The sequence below is a fragment of the Bubalus kerabau genome, chromosome 13, assembly GCF_029407905.1.
Source record: "Bubalus kerabau isolate K-KA32 ecotype Philippines breed swamp buffalo chromosome 13, PCC_UOA_SB_1v2, whole genome shotgun sequence".
NCBI classification, from domain to species: domain Eukaryota; kingdom Metazoa; phylum Chordata; class Mammalia; order Artiodactyla; family Bovidae; genus Bubalus; species Bubalus kerabau.
Genome location: NC_073636.1, coordinates 77,960,710 through 77,982,507, shown reverse-complemented (window position 1 = coordinate 77,982,507; position 21,798 = coordinate 77,960,710). Strand labels below are relative to the sequence as shown.

Genomic DNA, 21,798 nt, shown 5'->3' with positions numbered 1-21,798 from the left:
TGGAAATCTCTCAAGCAACACAACAAAACCAACATGAAGAAAATAAAGCATTCAAGTCAGGTGGGAAAAAAAACACCACATAATCTGTACAGAATCAGATTTCGGTCTCACTGCACTAAACAGACAATCCCCACATCCTCTGTAAAAACTGCACCTCCCCACGTCGATAGTCTGATTCTTTATCCTCTAAAGACAGAGGCCACGGAACCCTGGACTCTGTCCAGCGAGGAGCCGGGCTGGCAGCCTTTGCCAAGATGGATGCCATGGTTCAAAAAGTTCCAAGGAGCCTCTGATCTGCAGAGAAGACACTGAAACGGGAGCAAACGCCTGCACCAGCTAAAGCAGTCCACCAGCCTTATGAAGCCAGGCCGAGCATTTCTTCCCAATTCAGAGGAAACCATTTCCCACAGTTCACGGTGCCACCCAGGACCCGTGCTAACTGCAAGTTCTAACACACAAGCCGCAAACCTAGAGTGATGGTTCCCTTTCCCTTCTTAAAAAAACACTAGGTAATCTGAATTGGAATTGTTTAGAAATTAGGATTTTATGGAGTCCAGGAGAGGAAAAACTTAAAGCAATTCTTCATTATAAAAATATCAGCACCAAAAACCTGTCCTTAAGATGTTCTTAGATACATATTTTAGGGCTTTTTCTTTTTTATTGCTCATTACAGATTTAAAACTATGAAATGTGCATTTCTTGGCAAGTTACACAAGTGATTTCTTTGCTTATTCACATTTCCAGTAAAAGCTTAAGGAAACGGACAAAACCACAAAGGACAGGACAAACACGAACGGCAGCAGCCTCGAAACAAAAGGACTTGGTAACAGAAAACATGTCTCCACAGTCAGTGTCCGTCAAAACTCTAGAATTGCCAAAACAGTGCAAATGCTCGAATCAATGTCATACACTAAGCTAGTAGTAGTACTTGTCTTTGTAGCTGCAAACTGAAAAAGTCACTCACTTATATTTATGATCACACAAACTAATCTGCTCAAGGTTCAGCTTAAAACAACATTTAATAGACAAGTTCAAAACGAACACGTTTTGTTTTAATGCAGCTGTGCTCAGATGTCTACATGATGTCCTCAGAAACCATTCTGGACTAAGCCAATTCAAAAAAGGCAGTTCAAAGCAGCGTCACACTAGCCGCCTGAAGGTACCCCTGGAGATACTGGAGCGCTTCTGCATTGAGGCTGGTGCTCACCATTGAGGGGACCTACAGATGGGAAACAGATGACAGGTCTAAAACGTGGACCCACAGGAATGACTGTTCTATTGTTCAGTGTGGTAGTGGTGTTATGGTTGCTTAAATCATGTCCCGTTGGTTACCGAAACCTAATGAAGTACTCATGGTGAATACCTGATGCCTAAGGCTTGCTCTCCAATTACTTAGTAAAGGTCTGTAATAAATATAAGTATTTATTACAGTTTCTAAGTTATGTTCTAAATTTTCCATAATAAAACAATCAAAAATATAGATTTTCTGACAAAATTTCTAAGACTGTTTCTGGCTAATGCAATATAAAGCCATTATTAGATTTACTCTATGGTTCGTTATTTCTGAATATGTTGCACTTAAAAACAATACCTCCATTTTAAAAATGGAAGGATTATTTCATTCTGGGAAATAAATACATTTCTAGTCAAGGGTTTTATCCTCCATTTTGTCTTGACTCCTAAAGTCACTTGAACATCATCATAAAGGAAAAAAAGAGTCTATCACTTAAAGAGACCTTGAATGCAACTGCCTGCGGGTGACTGTGCTGAGCAAGGAAGACAGGCGCCAGAGCAGCTACCCTCAGCGCCGTCCCACGGGGGCCTGGGAACCAATCAGAGTGATTCAGAGAAGACTCGAGTTCTCCGAGGTAACAGAGACACATACCCTTCCTGGACAGGCAGTGGACAGCTTGTGCAGCGACTGAGCCAGGTGAATTTTGGGGTTGTTCACCATCTGACCAACAGGGTCGTGCTCCTTTTTCCCAGCAAATGCCAACTGTGAGAAGGCAGTTTGGTATCCTGGGGTATCTTCTATATCAATAAAATGTTCTTCGTCAGGAATGGTATCATCCTCGGGTAACTCGAATAGGCCAATCAGAGACTGTAATAAAGGAGTCCTGGATTGGAAGATGACAAGATTTAAGTAAGCTCTTAGAAGATTTAAATTATTAATAAAGGAGCAATGTCTTCAGAGACACAAAACTATAGACGCGTGGTCTCAGGAGGAGTAAGGGATCCTTGAGATTAAGATGGACACCAGTGATTTTGTCTAGCTGGAAAGCATTCTTCAATTCTTTGGGCCACAGCATGCTGATGTCCTTTGCCCAGAACTCTGTGCTGGCTGTGTGACCCAGGCTACTTAGGAGGCCATGTGTGTGAAGTCAAATTGAGATTCAATGGTTTTAAGTTAGAAGAAATAAGCTTCCAGTTGTCAGATCATTTGATGGAAGAGGCTGCCTGACTGAAACCGTAAGGGAGAGGCAAGAGGTCAAGAAAGCTAGGTTGTCATGGAGCCCAACATCAAGCACACATGTAAGATTTTCTGCCTGTTCAGTGTCTCCTTCTAAAGACTTAGGCCAGTTTAATGGAGTGACTGTGTAAAAGCCTTAGCGATCACCTAGACCAGGCACTCTCGGCAGTCTCTCTAAGGGGTCCATGAATTCCCCCACAAACTTCCCTGGTGGTCCAGTGGTTAAAACTCTGCGCTTCCACCACAGGGGGCACAATTTTGATCGCTGGTTGGGGGAACTAGGATCTTACATGCTGCTAAGCATGGCCAAAAGAAATAAAAATAATCAGGAAACAAAATCTTTCCAGGCCCCGAAGAATCCACAAGTCATGTCTTGGATTTGATGGTAGCTACAGAGGAGGCTGAGGTCAAAACCCATTCTCTTGGCCCCCAAGAGAATAAGCTTGGTTAATTTTGCCATGATAGGGGAAGGAAACTAATTTCCCTAAACTCCAGAATGGAGTACTTACCACAGTTTGGTGTACTCTGTGTCCATCATTGGGGGACATTCTGTTAGTAATTTGGTTATCCCAACAGCACAAATCTTTTTCTCTACATTTCCAGATACTTTCTGAATTTCAGGAATAATGATTTTTTCCAAAACCATTCCAAACATTCTGTTAATTAAAGCAAAACAAATTCACTCAATATTTAATTACAGTAGTCTAACTTATTTACACTCAGTGACTCCTTAGGAATATAATAAAATACCAAAAAAGGCTGCTAATTTTGGTCAACAGAAAGAAAGAGACCTAAAAAATCAAACCGCCACTCTGACCACCTGTCACCATCTTTTGTGAATACGCCACCTTAAGCCAGGCTCAAGGAAATTCTTTAGAGCCATTTTTTGGTCTTGCATGTTTTTTTTAATTACTCAAGAAATCTTTAAAAAACTAACAATCAGAGCACAGATAAGCAAGAAGAAAAAAGAATCACTATCACCTCACCATCCAGCAATGACCAGTTTTAACATTTTTGGATTATAAACTTTCCAACTTTCTATGCTTACATAAAGGCTGTCTTTTAAAAAAATGATTTGGCTAATCAATATTGTTGTAAACATCCTGGAATTAAAGTTTTCCATAATTCTACATGGTATAAAATTCTTAAGTTTATATACTTCTGTGATTAAGAATTTATCTTATTAAATTCTTTGAAGTGGAAATGGTAAATACCAAGGCACGTGGACATTCTGATCTCTGGACAAGTGCGTATTTTTTGCTCTGCGGAAAGACCATGCTAATTTAGGCGCCACGAGCACTGAGTCAACCTGCTCCTTTCTTCATGACTTCCTATAGCTAGAAAACATATTTTCTGGTACTTCTCAGGTTAATTTATTTTTCACATTTCAATCAGGAATTATTTTTGATTTACTACAGATATCTATAAAGTTTTTCTCCAAGAAGTCATTCTCTATCATTACTTTACTGCCTTCCTTCCCTAGTAAATGGGTAATGCTGCTTAACTGTATTCTTAATGCATATATACTAAGTCAAGAGCAAAATTTCACTAATCCAAACTATTCTCACTTGAAAAACCACTGTTGGCCTTAACAGAGGGAGGCTCCTGGAGACAGGTCAGACATCTAACACAACATAGAGCCCTGGCTGTAAAGAGTACAGCGGGTAAGGGCAGGGACCTTTAGGAATTAGAAAAATGTGTGCAGGTATTTTCCTCTTTACAGCCCAACCACCGTCCCCGCCACCCCAAGAATATTTTGGAAACCACAAAGATACTATCACTGCATCAAGAACTATACAGTCATCTATAAAACAGAGACTGAGAGGTCAGATGTTTTGTTTTTAAAAACAGGATGATAAATAATAGAAGCAGACTTACTTTGGTTGTATCCCATCGAATATTTCCTGCAGCGCTAGCGGCCCGTATTTTATACAGTACAAATTAATAAAGACCAAGAAACCTGTCGACAGGAGATGCAGAGTATCAATACAGAGGACTGCATCAAATAAACAGTTTAGTCAAAGTCTGACAAAGAGTTTGGCATCAATACTGGCCTTCCCCCCCACCGCCCCCAATACTGGCCTTTTAATACAACTTAGCATTAGTTGCTCAGTCATGTCTGACTCTGCGCCCCCATGGACTGTATATAGCCCACCAGGCTCCTCCATGGATTTCCCAGGCAAGAATACTGCTGTGGGTTGCCATTTCCTTTTTCAGGGGATCTTCCTGATCAAGGCATCGAACCCACACCTCCTGCATTTGCAGGTGGATTCTTTACCATCTAAGCCACCAGGGACAAAAGGTTTACATATGGTCTCTCTCTGATTTATATTTCTTTATGATTTTTCTATTAAAAATATTGTGATGTTTAAACTTAGAAACTAACCTTTGGAGCATAGTATATTGAAAATGATTTTGTTTAGAGAATAGAAGCATCTTAAAATATTTTATATATAAAATTTATAAATGATTAAAAAATTTCTGTAGGAAAACTTAAATGACTTCACTTACTCTTGATAAACTTTGTTGTTTTGGAATTCTGAAGTCTTTGGAATAGAAGAATGAAGATTTGCTTTCTGTATTGGTCAACTGACTCACTAAAGAATTGAAGAAAAAAAGCACCAAAATAAATCCAGCATTTTTCTGAGTCCTGAACAGAATCCTCAATTAAACGTACAATGAAGCTGTATTCAATACTCACGGGGGCATGTGCTCTATTATACTATTTAGGAGATAAAAACCTTGGTGGTCATTGGCTTTGGATGCAATCAGCTTCTGGAAGACACCTAGTAACCCAGGCTACAACAAATTAGATTAAATAATAATTAGTTAAAGAGGCAAGGATTAATTTTTCTAAAAGTAAAACAGGTGATCTGTTTTGGAAAAGAGTGCATGCTGTAATTATCTAAATAGCATTTTCTCCGTTTGTCTTCTGAAGTATAGAGGGGGGAAAGATCCCAAATAATAAGCCCACAATGTTAAGTTTCTACCAAAGAGATAAATAACTAAAGGATACCTAGTTCTAACAAAATGTATGTTAACATTTTCTACTAATTAATTCCCCTTATAGTACGTTCATTTTAAGAAATTTTTAAAAAATTAAAAAGAATCTGCCATCTCTAGTTTCCCAGTTATCTTAAAAATTAGTTGTATCAAAATAAATCTGACTCACAATTTTGTCAGCTGCAGCACTTGCTATTGTATTTGAACCTCGTTCTAAGAATGCCTGAAGAAGCCTCACTAGAGCAGGAATATTTCCTGTTCTTTCCCAAAGCACTGGCTGAAGGAGATGAGGAAATAAGGCCATGTAGGATGATGGGATGTCATTTTTGTGTGTTTCCAGAAGCAAAGACATCACTTGAAAGACATACGGAATAAATTCTGTTGATAGAAGTAAAAACAGAGCTTTCAGCTTCAGAATTAATGGCTCTGACACAAAAGACACATATCTCTTAGGCAGACTGCATTTTATAATCACTTGAATAATTTTTAATCAACCAGAAAGAAAATAACTTTCTTCACTTACCTTGTACATCATTTTGTAAAATTTCAGTAAACACCAGAAACAAAGCCTCCTCAAAATTTACAACAGCAGCAGGGTTAGACTTGCAAGTTATTCTTATGGATAAACATATTGCCTCAAACATATAGTGATTAAAGTGAGGTTTGCTTGGGTTCTGAAATTTAAAAAAAAAAGAAAAAGCTTATGTCTAATCATCTAATTCACTACCTAAAATACATTTAACCTTACTGAAAACACTATTAAGAAAAAAAACACCAATTATACGAAAAAGCCTAGACGTTAAAATTTTATAGTGACTTGAAAATTCAGAACATGACATAGTAATACTAATGCCAGTGTGGACTTTATTTTTAATGGGCAAATGTCTACTTATGAAAAATACTTCAGAGGCACCGGAAGGTGACTGCACGAACCTCAGCCCCCAGCGTTTGTAAGGAGCTTTCTCACGCCCGAGTGCCCCCCGAGCCGTCACTGTAACGGTGACGGAGGCGACGGACAGGGACGTGCGGGGCCCCACCCTGCCTCCGGCCTGCTGTGGGACCTCAGGCAACTCTTCACCTCTGCAGGCCTCAGTGTGCCTGCACCTGCAGTAGCAATCCTTCAAACCAGCGGTTTTCAATTTTCTCTTTCAACCACAACCCTTTGAAGGGTGCCACAGGAAGCCGAGGAACTGAAGATGAGCGTGGAGCCCAGGCCAGGTCCAAGTGGAGAGACCTTACGTCTCTTTTCTTTCAATTCCCCAAAACCCAGGTAGGCCCTAGAGGCTTACCCAGGATTCAGTGGAAAAATGATCACTATTCTCAAAGTCTCCCTTATACTTCCTAGGACTTTTAATAGAATAATTAACAATAACACATGAATTTTATTGGCTTTAAACCAACTTTTCTTTTCTAAAACTTGGTATTTATATTTAAATACAGATCAAAATATCTGTAACATTTTTGACCAAAGAAGGAGTAAACTTTATTTTTGGGGAAATGAGTCAGAAAGAAGAGACACAAAAGGACATTAATCTGAATAGCCTCTTTTGTGTCCATTTGGGGCAAAGCCCACTTCTTTCATCTAAGATTATTTCAGATTGTTTGTACTTTCTCAATTCTCTTTAATGAACACGTTACTTTTTAAAGTGAGAATAAAACATTTTAAAGTTTCCGAGCTTACACTTAAAGGTGACTGCTGCCATGTCTCCAATCTATGTCACCCCACACTTTCAGAATCATATATTAACTGCTGGTCAGGAAGAATTCATAGATCTTTCCCTGTCCGACTGATTGCCAAGGAGTTCTGAGGCTCAAACAGTTTGAAGCATTTAGGTTAAAAAGCAACCGCACTTTCAAAACTGGCTCTGTTACCTTACTAACAGCTAATAGCTTCTGTGTGAGCTGAGTGATGAGAGTAGGGATGTAGGGGATTATGGCTTCCTGTAGGAGGGAAAAACTTCTCATGATAGCTGTAAAATATAAGAGCAGAAATAAACAGTTTAGTTAAACCTCAGAATAACACTTGTTAGGGGGAGAAAAAAGTCTTCTGATTCATAAAATAAAATTTTAAGACTCTGAAACAACCCTCAGATACATTTAAAAATAATCTAAAATTTCCCTTCCTTTTAAAATCCGACAATAAAATGTATTTATGTTATTTCCAGAAGGTTTAAGGGACTGTAAGAAATACAGAAGTGACTAAAGGGGCAGGTAGAGAGGCGGCGAGTGAAACAGGAGGTGGACACGGAGCAGTAGTGGGGAGGGAGCTTCCTCCATCAGCAATCAGGGGCGGAATTTTACCCGCAGTCTACTGGTAATATCACAGCCCACCACAAGCTGAAACATAACGCCACCTGCCCATCTTCCCACAAAAGAGAGACTAAGAGCCTGAGAAAAATCCAGAAATACACATCAAGAGATAGAAGGTCCATGTTGTGAAATTAACTGTTCATTAACAGACACCCAAAACACACTGGGCAGCGGAGATAAATACATTAGGCTAAAACTATATGATGGCTCTTTCTACACAAATGGAATAGACGTTTACTAAGTAGAGCATCTATGATATGGCAGGCGCACAGAACAGAAAGCTATCCTCTTTCCTCCTCAACTTTGCTGTGATGCCCAAGGCTCACCCTCCAAGTAGCTAAGTGCTCCCTATCCTGCAGCTCAGCTTAGATACCACTTGCTAGAAAGCTGAGGTTACAGGATGGATCAGCGTCCCTCCACTGGGCTGGCACAGAATCCCTGCATTCACTCACGCAACAGTCTTTACTGGGAAGCTGCTACATACTACATACATGCTCCTGCACACCCTAGGAACACAGCAATGAAGGCCATGGAGCAGTTGGCTGCCTCAAAAAAATGGATATTAAACAACAGTAGTTACACATCACTGTAGGGAGAAATACAGTGCTGAAAACACAAATACACCTAGATACACACTTACAAACAGAAACACATGCACACACACCCACCCATCCACCTAAGGGTTCTGACCAACCAAGCCAGAGGCACCGGGAACAGTTTCTTCAAAAAGCATTTCCTGCTGCTGCTGCTCAATCGCTTCAGTCCTGTCTGCCTCTGTGTGATCCTATGGACAGGAGCCCACCAGGCTCCTCTGTCCACGGGATTCCCTAGGCAAGAATACTGGAGTGGGTTGCCATTTCCTTCTCCAGAACATTTCCTTTGTGTCATATAAACTGTGCTGGACTCTTGGAATGTCCCAGAACTGTTACTAAGACACTCCCCTAACACAGCACAGATGCCTACAGCTAGCTGCCTGCTTCCTCGGCAGTGCGGTCTATGAAGGCAGATCTGTGTGGGGTCCATCAGACACACCCAGGTTTCACACCCAGACCTAGCAGAGCATGCTGTCAATAAATGTAGTCCCAGCTCATCTCTGCCCTCGAGAATGTCAGTCGAGGAAAAGAAAAAAAGAGTTTGATACCTTTTCTTTAATAAGAGGAGTTCTGTATCAATTTAGGGTAAACCTTTCTCTGAAAACACTGTTAACAGTAGTATTTTTCACTTAAAAATATCTAAACCTATCAAATTCTCAATATAACCTGAACTACAACTCAGTGTTGACCACCCCTGCAGTCTACAAGATTAGATACTTAGAGTCTGTATACCAGGGAAATGGCCTACCTTTCATAATATATTCATTTTCTGAAGAGCCAGGAAGTGTGAGAGCTTTGAAAAGGTTTGTTAGCAGAATCTCAACAAACGGTGCGATTTCTGCAGCTGTAAAACTATAGATGAAAAAACAGCTTTCAGTCACCACCAACTCTTGACGGTCACTCTGGAATACCCTTGGCAACTACGGAATCACACTTCTTGGCATAAAGCGAGCCATCTCCCACCACAGACAACTGGCACACAACTTATGAAAAGGTTTCTTTTATATATGCTCATGTTAAGTTCCTAAGAAGGCATGTCTGAGACCAAACACAATTAAACAAACCCCAAACAAGGCAAACTCAACACTGTCTAAACTGCTGAGGCCATAACTAGTTTACACTTGTCAATGTTGAGAATGGAACTTGGACTCTCAATCATCTAGCTTTTCAGGGGGTGGAGCAAGTTCAGAACTCTTTTCTGCATAAATTCTGAGCCTGAAGACAGTACTGTCTTAACTTACCTCAAAGGATAACCTTTTAACCCTTAACTAGCCACTGAGTATATCTGGAATTCAAGTTCTTGATGAAGAAAAGAACCCAGAATGCTTTCCATCTCAGTTCTCAAGAAATAACACTGTTGAAGAAAGGCCTGAAAGGAACGCAGACCATCCAATCCCCCCTTCTTTTTATCCTTGGAATAGGCCTCAAGAGCCACTACCTCGAACCCCAGAGAATTACTTTCACTCAGCTGTCTCTTGTCTCAGCACTAAGTAAGATGACAAGAACAGCCAGGTCAAAGGGGTACTACACAGGATTCCCTTAACCGAGGTCTACTTCTGAGATGCCTTCTGAATAACCATTTTAATTTTAATCTCATAGACATTATGGACATTTAACTCACCACATTTCTCTCTTTGCCTTGGCTGCTAGAGGATTCCACATAAAACTCCTGACTTTCTTTACTATACAGGATCCTCTGACAAACCTCTCTTTATTAACCTCACACCCCAGTTATTTTCCTTTGCTCCAATCGCCTCCACTTAACTTTACTGTCATAACACAGCTACTCTGGCATGCAGTCTCAAATCCTTTTGGAATGAAACATAGTATAAATGAGTGAAATATTCACATTTATTTTTCTAACTTCTAATGAAATTATGAATACACTGAGCTATCTCTAACCGGTACCGATGGTCTACACCCCAAGATGAAAAAATATACACATCAAATACTTACAGAGTGGCGCTGTTAGGCCCTCTCATAGTAAACAGTCTCTCAAGAGCATGTGCTGCGTAAGTATGAACAACAATGCTTTCAGCCTGAAGATGATTGATTAAGAGGGGAATAGAGACTAAAAGATGCTCTTTTGGTACCTGAAAAAAACAACAATATATATGCCATATATATGCCAACAATATATGCCATAACTTACTGATGCCATCTTTGAGTAAAAGCCAACTGGAAGAGAGTGCTTTGCTGACTTTATCTAAAAAGTAAGAACCTAATTTTAGAAATCAGAATCTGATTCTAATTTCCAGCTACTATTATAATGGAGATGATACGATATGGGTGAGAAATCAAAACTTCTTCCTCCACGCAATGGTTCAACTCATTCACTTTTCCAACCAATTCTCTTGCTCTGAGCATGAAACTATGACTTAAGGGTAAAAAAAAAAAATCATGGAGAAGCAGACTGATTTAACTCCTCTTAGGAACTATACTTCCCACAGGAAGTTTCTTAGAAAAATCACTCAAACTCTTTGTGCCTCACTTCTCTTCTTCAAAAAACAAAGCGGACAGGGGAGGCATAAACATAAGCATACTACTCTTCATTAAAAACTTCTAAAACTTTGGAATATCTAAGATCCCACAAGCCATGTGGTACAGCCAAAAAAGAAAAAAACGGAGAAAAACTGTGTTTAGCATACTCTCTTCTGTGTAGGAGAGCAGGAAATATATAAACAGATATAGGACAATTTTAGGTTATATTTTCAAAATTAAATAATGGAAACATAAACCAAAACTTAGTAAAAAATGGTTACCTTCAGGAAGAGAGAAGGAATGGGGAGGAAAGCTAGACCTTTCTGAATGTACCCCGTCTGACTCTGGAGGCATGGACTGTAACCTTTCTCAGGCCTCCCGCCAAAAAACAAAACCCCACAAAGTAGGAATCTAATTATTTATCAAGTTAGTGGCAAAAATGCAGAATAATTTCAAGTTGTTTTAAACAGTTATTTCTTGACTATCCATCCAATAGGATAATATGCTAAGGATATAAGATGCACAAAGAAATCAAACGGCACTCAGCAGTATTACTTTGGTGATAATATTGGTTTTACTTATTTCCCGGCTATCTTCATGAAAAAGCCTAGAATCAGTTTCCCCAGCATCTAGATTATGGTCTCTAAATAACATTTCCCACCTTTAAGGGTAGCAAACTCAGGTCTGGGACAGGAAATATACAAAATGAACCTGAAATATTGTCATATATGAAAGAAAAGAAGCTGCTAAAAAGTTACTAAATTTATGTCAAGACGACACAGGACGTATGTATACCTATGGCTGATTTATGCTGATGTACAGCAGAAACCAATACAATACTATAAAGCAATTATCCTCCAATTAAAAAAAAAAAGAAGAAACGAAACCCTACATAATGGGGCCCCTACTGGCCAAAGATGACACTGCTGCTGCTAAGTCGCTTCAGTCGTGCCCGACTCTGTGCGACCCCATGGACGGCAGCCCACCAGGCTCCCCCGTCCCTGGGACTCTCCAGGCAAGAACACTGGAGTGGGTTGCCATTTCCTTCTCCAATGCATGAAAGTGAAAAGTGAAAGTGAAGTCGCTCAGTCGTGTCCGACTCTTAGCGACCCCATGGACTGCAGCCCACCAGGCTCCTCCATCCATGGAATTTTCCAGGCAAGAGTACTGGAGTGGGCTGCCAGTGCCTTCTCCGGAAGATGACACTAAAGAGTCAAAAAATAAATTCCATTTGTCCTCTGGAGGTTGGTAAGGCATCAAACTCACTACTCTGAACTTATAAAGGGGAAAAACACACAAACATGTATCCCGTTTTCCCTACTGGTAATTAATTAACCTATGAGGCAGTAATGTTGGTTGTACAAAAGAATAAACATATTAAAAAACTACACAAGTATACATTTAAAAATGGTGAATTCTATATTAAGGTTACCTATATCTCAAAAAAGGTGATCTCACTCTTAACCTCACATTAGAAATACAGGGAACAGAGGAACAGGGGTAAATTATACCACTGAGGATGCAATCAGCCAAAGGTAGAATGAGAAACTCTACAAGATAAATGACTGGTTTCTTTAAAAAAAAAAAAAGGGGGGGAGGGTGCGTAGGAAAGGGGAAGAAGGACCCCTCTGTTGTAAACTAAGGGACATGAGACGTATCAACCATAAGCAATGTGTAAACAGTATTTTTGAGAAGCTGAGAAAAATTAATCATGGCCTAGTATCCTAAGTTCTTAAGGAGATATTGTTAATTTTGTTAGATGTGGATATCAAATATGACTGCACAGTAGAAGGGAAGCGAAGCTGGCATACAATAAAGCTCTTAAGAGAGTAAGTGGCATGTAACATATAAATGAAAAGCTACTTACTTGATTCCTAAAAATCATAATGTATTTGATGCCATCAGCTTTAAGAACAGGAAACTCATTTACTATTAAAAGAAATAAAAAGTCACAGTTATTTAACTGTTACTCTCAAATCAGTCACAATATTATCAGATTTTAAAAACATGGTTCTGGGAAGCAAATGTCAAGTAATTATATAATGTCAAGTTATATTTAAGTTTTATAATGTCAAGTTAATTATGTAATGATCTACCACACAACTATTAATTCTGGTAAGTTTATGAATAATTCTATTTTTTTCACCTTTACCTTTAATTTTCACTACAAAGGAACATACGTTACTTATGTAATTGAACAAAAATGATTTGGGCCACAGGAAATAATGACGGTATCTCTTCCCAGAACCGAAGCTATTCTGAATCAGGAGCAGGCCTCTCCAGATGAGCTTACACGAGCAGTGGGAAGCAGGCTGACTAGTGAAAGGGACAGAGTATTGGGCAGTTGTCAAAGCTCTTGAAGTGACGGTGACGAGGGAGTCCTCTGTTATGCCCGCTGTGCAGTGATTTTAAGTCTCCACAACTTTACATGTCTGTCTGTCTTGATTAACATACTTTCATAAACATATGCAAGTATCCTGAGCATCTATTAGTCTCAACTGCTTTAAACGTACTTCCATTTTTATGAGTTCATTTTTTTTCAAGTTTTATTTTATTTTTGGCCATGTTGTGAGCTCTTAATTCCCTGACCAGATACTGAACCCAGGACGTCAGCAGTGAAGCACAGATTACCAACCACTTGACCGCCAGGGAATTCCCAAGAGTTCTTTTTTTTTTTAAATGAGAAGGAAAACAAAAACCAAAGTATGATTTCTAGTGTGAAATTATTAGGATAACAAAGCTGAGTGACAATTCAGTCTCACTTGTTTCTATTTTCCTTCTATATAAGCAACATTTTCTTTAGGGAAAGTTAATTTCACCTGGGCAAGATCGAAGGCACCCGTTAGAAATTTTATCCGACAGAAGTAACTGCAAGGATAGGAGCCACTGTTTTCAGTATCATGAATGACACAGCCACGACAGCATTCATTTCGTACTTTAAAATAACAGTGCACGTAAGAATTACAGGTACACTGTAAGTTGTATTAAAAACATTTCACAAAACTCACCATTGGCTGATTTTAAATCAGGGAGAATGTGATTCACGAAGAACTCAGTCAGGTTTACAAGCTCATTTGCTTGTGTAATCCCATGCTAAAAAACAAATTCATAACAGTAACATGAACTACCTGTATAAATCTACCACAATGGAAATTTAGGCAGCTTTAGAAAACCAGGTTAAAGATGGAGATAAATACTTCAAAACATAAACTGCTTACATATAAAGTAAGACTGGTTTAAAAGATAATAAAGAAACTTCCCTAAATTAAAGAACAGCTAAACTTAAGCTTAGCAAGTCTCCTATACTGAGTCTCACCTAAAGAAACAAGTGTACCATCTATACTTTGGTCTATGAGAAACATGTAATTAAAAAATCAATATAAAGTCATTTCTGGAGACTATGAATTCTAATCAGAACACATTATCTAGCAGAGTAGGCTATATAACCAGAAATTTATCACTTCTTTTTGACTTCTGTGCTAAAGGACAACTATGTTTTGGAAACAAAAATAAACTGAAAAGAGTCACCTTCTGTGTTTGGGCTTTCGATGCCAAAGATGTCACCAGGTAAATGGCTGCATCTTTGTGTTTCCAGTTGACAGATGGATTTTTGGCATATTCCTGCAGCATGGAATTAACATAACCAGAGAAGATTCCTGTCACGGGTCCCTCAAAAAACTTGCATAATCCTCGAACTAGATCACAAGCAGCCCTGCGTCTAGTATCAATATCTACAAAATCAAAGGGAAATACATCATGGGAGAAAGAAGCAACCACCAACCAACTGATCAAGTTTATAAGAAAACAAACTGCCATCTGATAGCTATAAGCAACAAAAAACAATGAAAAAAAATTCTCTCCCCACAAACAAAAAAATGATAATGAAACTAAAAGATCATAGTATGATAAATACTAATAAGTATATAAAAAAAGAGAAGACAAATGATTCACCATCTGATACTTTGATATAGCTCATATAAGGGCTGCTTTCTACCACGCACAAGTTAAAGAAGGAAAACAGTTCTCCAGAAAAAGACAACTGAAATGACCCGCTTACCCTGACTCCCTTACTTCCTCAAATCTTTCCAAAAAAAGCACAACTTTAACACTGGCTCCTAAGAGACCAACAGTTAAGAATCAACATACCAGATCCTTCCAGATCTCTTCTTATGTACTCCTCAGAATTATCTTCAAAGGCTTCTTCATCAGCAGCTGCAAAAGCAAGATGACATTCAGATCACCTCTTACAAGACATGGCAAGTCATTCTAGCTTTACAGTTGGGTATGCAGAAGAGCATGTGGAACCACCGTGTTTTACAGCAAAGTGTTCTTTCCCAACCAATGACTATTTCACATATTCTTATTAATTGTTCTTAGAGCAGTAAATGCTACCCTGAAAGCATAGGTAACAGGTAATTTACACAACTGTGAGACAGGCTCACTGTTTTAATGTGAGCATCCACAGAACTGCACTTTATCACCAACTTTCACAAGTGCTGGAGATCAATACAGGGAGGCCAGCTCTTTATTCTGACAAGTAAAGACAATAAACAACAGCCTAACCACTACCATCACCATTATTTCAGAAAAGTCACTTCAACACCAAAACGAGAAGGACAGTATCAGAATACAGATCTGTCCTTTAAATATGGTTTTATGAAAAGGAAAGGAAATAGAACCCCATGTTACACTTTTATTTCCTCATTCTGTTCCAGACTGAATGATCTAATGACTGCTCTTACTACTCATAAGAAAGACACTCTGTACAAATAGACTCTTAGGACTATTTTAACCTTAAAGCACGAACTAGGTGGGCTTCAATTCTGTATTTAAAAGTTATCAATCACTTCTAGTCTCAAGTCAGCTATTCAAAAATAGCTTTTGCCTTGGTTAAATACTAAATCCAATAAAACGTAGACTGTATTTGTTACTAAAAGCAACACAGAGAAGACTTCTTGAATACACTCTTTTAAAAAATGAGCTTTTAATTAATCTCCTGAAAAAGCTTTTTACAATTACCTCTAAATTCCATGTTAGGCACAATAACCTTTTCACAGATACTTGTCAGCGTGTTCTGGTCCTCAAAGAGATTCTTATAGTGAGGTCTCTCACAAACTGAAGCCAGAAACTGAATTGCATTACTTACCAACTGGAATAAAACACAAAAATAAGCATATTTAAGAGCAAACTGAACCATTTACTTCATGGGGGAGGGAGGGGATGCCTTAATTACTTGTCTCCACCATCATCTTACCAAGTCATATTTAACCTCTTGACCTGTTGTAACTAGTAAATTCCAGATGGCCGTGACAAAACGAGGCAGGTACCGTTGAAATTCTTCATCGTATTTTTGTGCATAAAGTGCAGCATTATCACAAATCTGGGATTTTAAGAGCTCCAGTAAGCCTGCTTCCTCTTCATCCTCACATAAGAGAAAACAGAAAACTCAAACATACAACTTCAATGCTACCACAAACATGGAGAGTAGCCAAACTCTTCAAAAATTATAAATTCAAAGTGCTGTAAACACATCTATGCCACTGCAAATGTGTTCACCTGGTCTTTCAAATAAATAAAATATGAAAATGCTTCTTATTTATTCATCAATGAGAACAGTTATCAAAAGTTTTCAAGTTAAAGCCCTTTCTTCTGGTTGCTGAATTACAAAATATTTATGTATTAAATTGAAAATAATATATTCCTTAAAAAACCTGAGTAATAAACATCAATCATTTCACACTTCCACTTGTAACATAGTCTTACTCTCTCTCAAAAGGTTCTCATTTTCAAATATATTAAAATGTGTTCTCTTCCCCATAAGTTAATACTATAACATTCTCACAAATAATAGTTTGCTCCTGTGTCCAGGGGATTTCCCAGGCAAGAGTACTGAAATGGGTTTTCATTTCCTACTTCAGGGGATCTTCCTGACCCTGGGATCAAACCCAGGTCTCCTACATCGGCACGCAGATTCTTTACTACTGTGCCACCTGAAAGTGAAGTTGCTCAGTCGTGTCTGACTCTTTGCGACCCCATGGACTGTAGCCTACCAGTCTCCTCAGTCCATGGAATTTTCCAGGCAAGAATACTGGAGTGGGTTGCCATTTCCTTCTCCAGAGGATCTTCCCAATCCAGGGATCGAACCTGGGTCTCCTGCATTGCAGGTAGACGCTTTACTGTCTGAGCCACCAGGGAAGCCTTATAAAATGTTGGAGAAGGTCGCAAAGAGTCAGATGTGACTGAGTGACTAACACTTGACGTTTACTGTAAAATGTTAAACAACCACCTAAAGCAGGGGTCGACCTGCTGCCTAATTTCTGAAGCACAGTTTTATTAAAACCCAGCTACACTCATTCTTTGTTTTCATTTATACAACTTACAGTATTGCCCATGGCCGCTTTCAACTACAACTGCAGAGCTGAGCACATAGTGCCCAAGTCCAAAATACCTGGACCTTTATAGGAAAAGTCTGCCAGCCCCACTTGCAACCATGACAGTGACTAACAGAATAATCCTTAAGACGTACAGCAGCGATCCACACATACTTTCTGAGCTGTATTATGTGCCAAAGAACTCAAATTGAGAAGAGATAAAAAGTACAGCTCCTCAAAGCATAAATATCAGGGATGCTACACACCTATGACACACAGTTAAATGGGAAACAACTCCCTTAAGAATCCTGTGTGAGAGACTTCCTTTAGACTTAAGTGTACAGACAAGCTTGTTTTCTGAGGGACTGGTTTCTCCCTAGTGGACTGAAGGAATTATTTTTCTTGGTTGCATCCTCTGTAAATCTCAGGTAAAATGTGCTGTATACCCACAGTAATATTCTTCCTCTGTATACCACTCCCCAAACAGATTTGCATCACCAATTGTAACTTTTATCTGGTGTTGAAGTATTCTTACTATACCACCTTTTACATTTTTTTTTTGTTTCTTGAGAAAGAGGTAAATCATAAATATAATAATAAACAAGCAAATAAGTAACACAGAAGAAGCGTTATTATGTTGAAAAGCACTTTTTACAAAACCCAGATCAGAAACTTACACACATTACAAACTTTCATATCCCTCTTTCCTGCACTGCAGATGACTTTTTCAAGAGAGGCTGTTATTACAAAGGTTTAAGTTTTCTTAGTATCTTCAATGACAAGTGATTTTCTATTTCATAAAATGCTCACAATGTGAATATTCTTGAAGACTTACTTTCAATAATGTAATAAAACAGCCTTACCTATAAATCGTGACATAAGTCAGTATTACAAGAAGAGTAATTCTGCACATTATAAATAATCAAATGTGGAACACCCCACATAATCAAATTTCACTTGCATTCTTAGAATTTTATCTATTAACGATGCAAGAGTAAATAAATTATAAGGAACCACAATGCTAAATGTTCTCAAATAACTTTCATTTTTCTGAAGAATTAACTATCCTCCCTCCAATATTCTCAGAGGTACTCAAATAATTCTTTCAACATTTAAAAATACTGAGATACAATTGACATTTAATATTGTATTCCAAATAACTCTTAGTTTAAAAAAGCCTTCTTAGGAAATAAATAGTACTCACATCAGTTTGTAGAAGCTTATTATCTAATGTTAAGAGGGTATGAAAATTGTTCATCCAAGTTTCCATATTATCTTCAAAAAACTCAGGGAGATCCTAAAGAATAAATGGTGACTTGAGACTCTGGGTTGAAATAATTATATTTCAGTAAGTTTTCCCCACAACGGCAAATGTTTTCCACATGCCTATAGATTCAAGTCCACATTTCTCAGCTGTGTCAACCAATATCTACTTTGACAAGAATTCGCTGTTCCAGCTGGGTCTGGCAGCTGAGTAAACTATTCTGACTGTCTCTGTAAGCTTTCAATCACAAATGATGCTGCCTGTTTCCTGTCCCAATGTAAATCTACTTATTCCTTTAAGGTCAAGCTAAGGCTAAAGACTTTCCTTACACAACACAGTGCTTACCAATACATTTCTTTTCCTTTCTGAATTACTGCAATTTTTTTTTAAGATGACCACTAAGTCAGGCTTACTGGCTGATACAGTTACTGATTTCCTATGGCACAGAACTGCCCTCTTAATGAGGAATAATCCCCCAAGGGTAAAGATTATGCCTCCTTCCTACTTAGGCTTCCGTGACTAACAAATTATTAAGCACCTCGTTCTACCCGACTTCTAGGAAGTAGAATTCAAAGGTGTTTAAAAAAAAAAAAAAAAAAAAAAACCCAGTGATATCCTTTAAGAATTTCTCAAACTGCTGTCCAGCTGGACACGGATGAAGGTATGCCATTTTGGGCTATTCGTCTCCTATTCATTCTATCTATTCTTTTCAGGAATGCTGTCCCTACCACTCTGAGGGAGTAATGCTGGGAGGATCAAGTCTGGTACTTGGCTCTGGCTAAAGTCAACGAAAAGGCCACATCCTTTCTCTTAAATCTCAGTATAGGAATCTGTACCAGTAAGACTTCCTTCTTGTCCTGAAGCCCCACCTCTTATTTAAAGTAATGACGCAAGAACAGAAACGAAGACTGGAGCCACTACCTCACTAGCAACAGAGTGACCAGGCATTTTCTACTCGAAGATTGTATCTGTGTTTCCTATGAAACACAGAGGTTCCGGTTCTTACACTTTCCGAAGCCTGCTTCTTCACTGTTTTGTCTCCCAGATAAGCTTCCATTAAAAGCTATAAGCTTTTTTTGGTATTACCTACCTAGAGGCCTCTAATCAAAACATGGTTCCCCCAGCATCAACACCCACTTAAACGAACTAGAGGAAGGCCTGGGAATGTGCTGTGTCTTCAGTAAAATAGAATATAGGATGACACCCTAACAGTCATTTAGGATGTGGGGTTTCCCTAACTTACCAGACTAAGAGAATGCTACTTTTCTATATATCCACCCACTAGCATGTCTAGGAACTACTATAAAATAGAACACAATTTGTAGATAAAAAGTGGAGGGAATCAGAAAACAAAACAACTAATACTTATTCTTTGGGCGGGGGATGAAATCAGTGCTAGCAAAGAAGTCTTTATCAAGTGAAAAACTTTACATTTGACATCAAAGAATAAGAACCAAAACCAAGAAATAAAACAAAACTTACCTGAAAGTTTAAACTGTAGAACAATTTTGAGATTAGGATCAGAGAAGAAAATAGAATCCTCAGAGCAGAGGCATCATTTGCATGGGTGCTGCAGAGTTCAATAGTGGCCTTGGAAAAGAATTTAGGAAGATGGCTTTAGTGTATCGTAAACCTTAGTGAAAAAGCCTTGTACTATGCTGAACCCCTTGGCCAACTCAATATTTATATATCTTCTCCAAAATTTGGCTTTTAAATAGTAGTGTGCGCTCATTTAAGATTTTTGAAAAATACTTTAAAGTATATATTTTTAAACTGTCCATAATAACACTACTGCGAAGTCCAATGTTAATATTTTGGACTAGATCCTTCTATTCTCCTCTGTGTATATATGTAACTATTAAATGTCTTCATATGTGTTCATTAAATAATTTCCTGCAACCTGGCCTTTAGGTTGTTTGCAACTATTTGTTATTCTAACTGCAATAAACAAGTTTATCTACAAAACTTTGTGCACATACTTCTAGTTTTCTGAGTCTGAGATTCTAGAACTATTACCAATGCAGAATGGTATGCTGTGAGTAAGGGTTTTGGAAGCCAGACAGATCTAGATACAACCCAGACTCTTACTCACAATGAGCATGACTCTGAGTTATTTCAGAGCCCCCATCTCCTTGTCTGTAATTAAGCATAATACCTATCTAATATATATCAAATGAGAAAATATACATAAAAGGTCTTGGTAATTTGTGCACATTTATTATGTAAAACATACACAACAAATGTTGCTAACTATATCCTGGAGTTAGGAAATACGAATCTTATGGTTTTCTCACTGAAGTGTCAAACTCCAGAAAGCTAGTACCATTTATAATCCATCGGGGAGGACATGAGTGTTTATTTCAGTGCACTCTGGCTAAAAGAACCCCCCCACCAGTTCTACCCGTTCCTGGCTAAAACTTTTAACGTCACTGAAAAGAAATAAAAAATCTCTGCCAATCCAACAGGTGAAAAAAATGATCACATTTGTCCAATTTTATTTTTGAAAATAAGAATGTACCCTCAGTAAGATATCCTAACCATGAAAAATTCTGTGCATACTCTATAATTTAGAAGTTGTGACAATCACACAACCTTTCCTTTTTGAAAACAGGAAATGAGCAGCTGTTCTTGAGTTAGAAAAACTACTGAGGCATGGTTCTTTAATTGTTTGTGAGACCAAACACTCCTCTTTCCTTATCGGGGGGGAAAAAAAAAGGCTGACATTACTTCTTTTTCAATCTTAAAGGATTCTCTAGAAAGATGAAGAACATGTTTAGGGAAGTTGCTTATGTACTATATGATGGTGTATATAAATTAAATTTCATAAACAGTAAAATCAAAATATAGACCTATTCCTTTAGAGATACACAAATACTTGAGTGAAATACTATGATGCCTGGAATTTGCTTTTAACTATTCATACCAAATCAAAAAGATAAAACAAACAAAGTAAAAAGAAACAAAATGCTAGCAACTTGTTAAACCTGTGCAGTCAATACACGGGAATTCACTATACCATCTTCTCTATTTAGATACAGGTTTGAAAATTTTCAAAAGAAATGCTGCTCTAAACCATGACCTATCAAATAAGCTTTCAAAGCAATCTCTTAAAATGTATACAAATATTAAAGTGCTCTAAAATGTTAACTAAAAAAATACCACCAAAATGTTATTGTATACCTTAAATAGATTCGTCAAAGGCAAAGCAAAGGCATCCAGAACAAGTTTAATTTCAGTCCATAACTCGTTTGACTTAAATTCATGGCGATATCTAAAAAATCAATGTAAAATAGATAAATTCACAAA

General features: G+C 38.1%; 1 protein-coding gene across 1 annotated transcript in view; it reads right to left on the bottom strand.

Annotated features, from left to right (window-relative positions):
• Positions 1-645: 645 nt before the first annotated feature.
• CSE1L (chromosome segregation 1 like) overlaps positions 646-21,798 on the bottom strand; it is a 35,508-nt gene continuing 14,355 nt past the window's right edge. Inside the window, exons 6-25 of the mRNA XM_055545238.1 lie at positions 21,673-21,763; positions 19,975-20,082; positions 18,433-18,525; positions 16,112-16,279; positions 15,877-16,006; positions 15,004-15,069; positions 14,386-14,588; positions 13,866-13,950; positions 12,725-12,786; positions 10,333-10,469; positions 9,125-9,228; positions 7,346-7,443; positions 5,997-6,147; positions 5,643-5,851; positions 5,172-5,269; positions 4,982-5,067; positions 4,349-4,430; positions 2,980-3,126; positions 1,886-2,117; positions 646-1,219 (exon numbers count right to left, since the gene is read on the bottom strand). Coding sequence (XP_055401213.1) covers positions 1,130-1,219; positions 1,886-2,117; positions 2,980-3,126; positions 4,349-4,430; positions 4,982-5,067; positions 5,172-5,269; positions 5,643-5,851; positions 5,997-6,147; positions 7,346-7,443; positions 9,125-9,228; positions 10,333-10,469; positions 12,725-12,786; positions 13,866-13,950; positions 14,386-14,588; positions 15,004-15,069; positions 15,877-16,006; positions 16,112-16,279; positions 18,433-18,525; positions 19,975-20,082; positions 21,673-21,763 — 2,440 coding nt within the window. The 3' untranslated portion in view covers positions 646-1,129. The remainder of the gene's footprint in view (positions 1,220-1,885; positions 2,118-2,979; positions 3,127-4,348; positions 4,431-4,981; positions 5,068-5,171; positions 5,270-5,642; positions 5,852-5,996; positions 6,148-7,345; positions 7,444-9,124; positions 9,229-10,332; positions 10,470-12,724; positions 12,787-13,865; positions 13,951-14,385; positions 14,589-15,003; positions 15,070-15,876; positions 16,007-16,111; positions 16,280-18,432; positions 18,526-19,974; positions 20,083-21,672; positions 21,764-21,798) is intronic.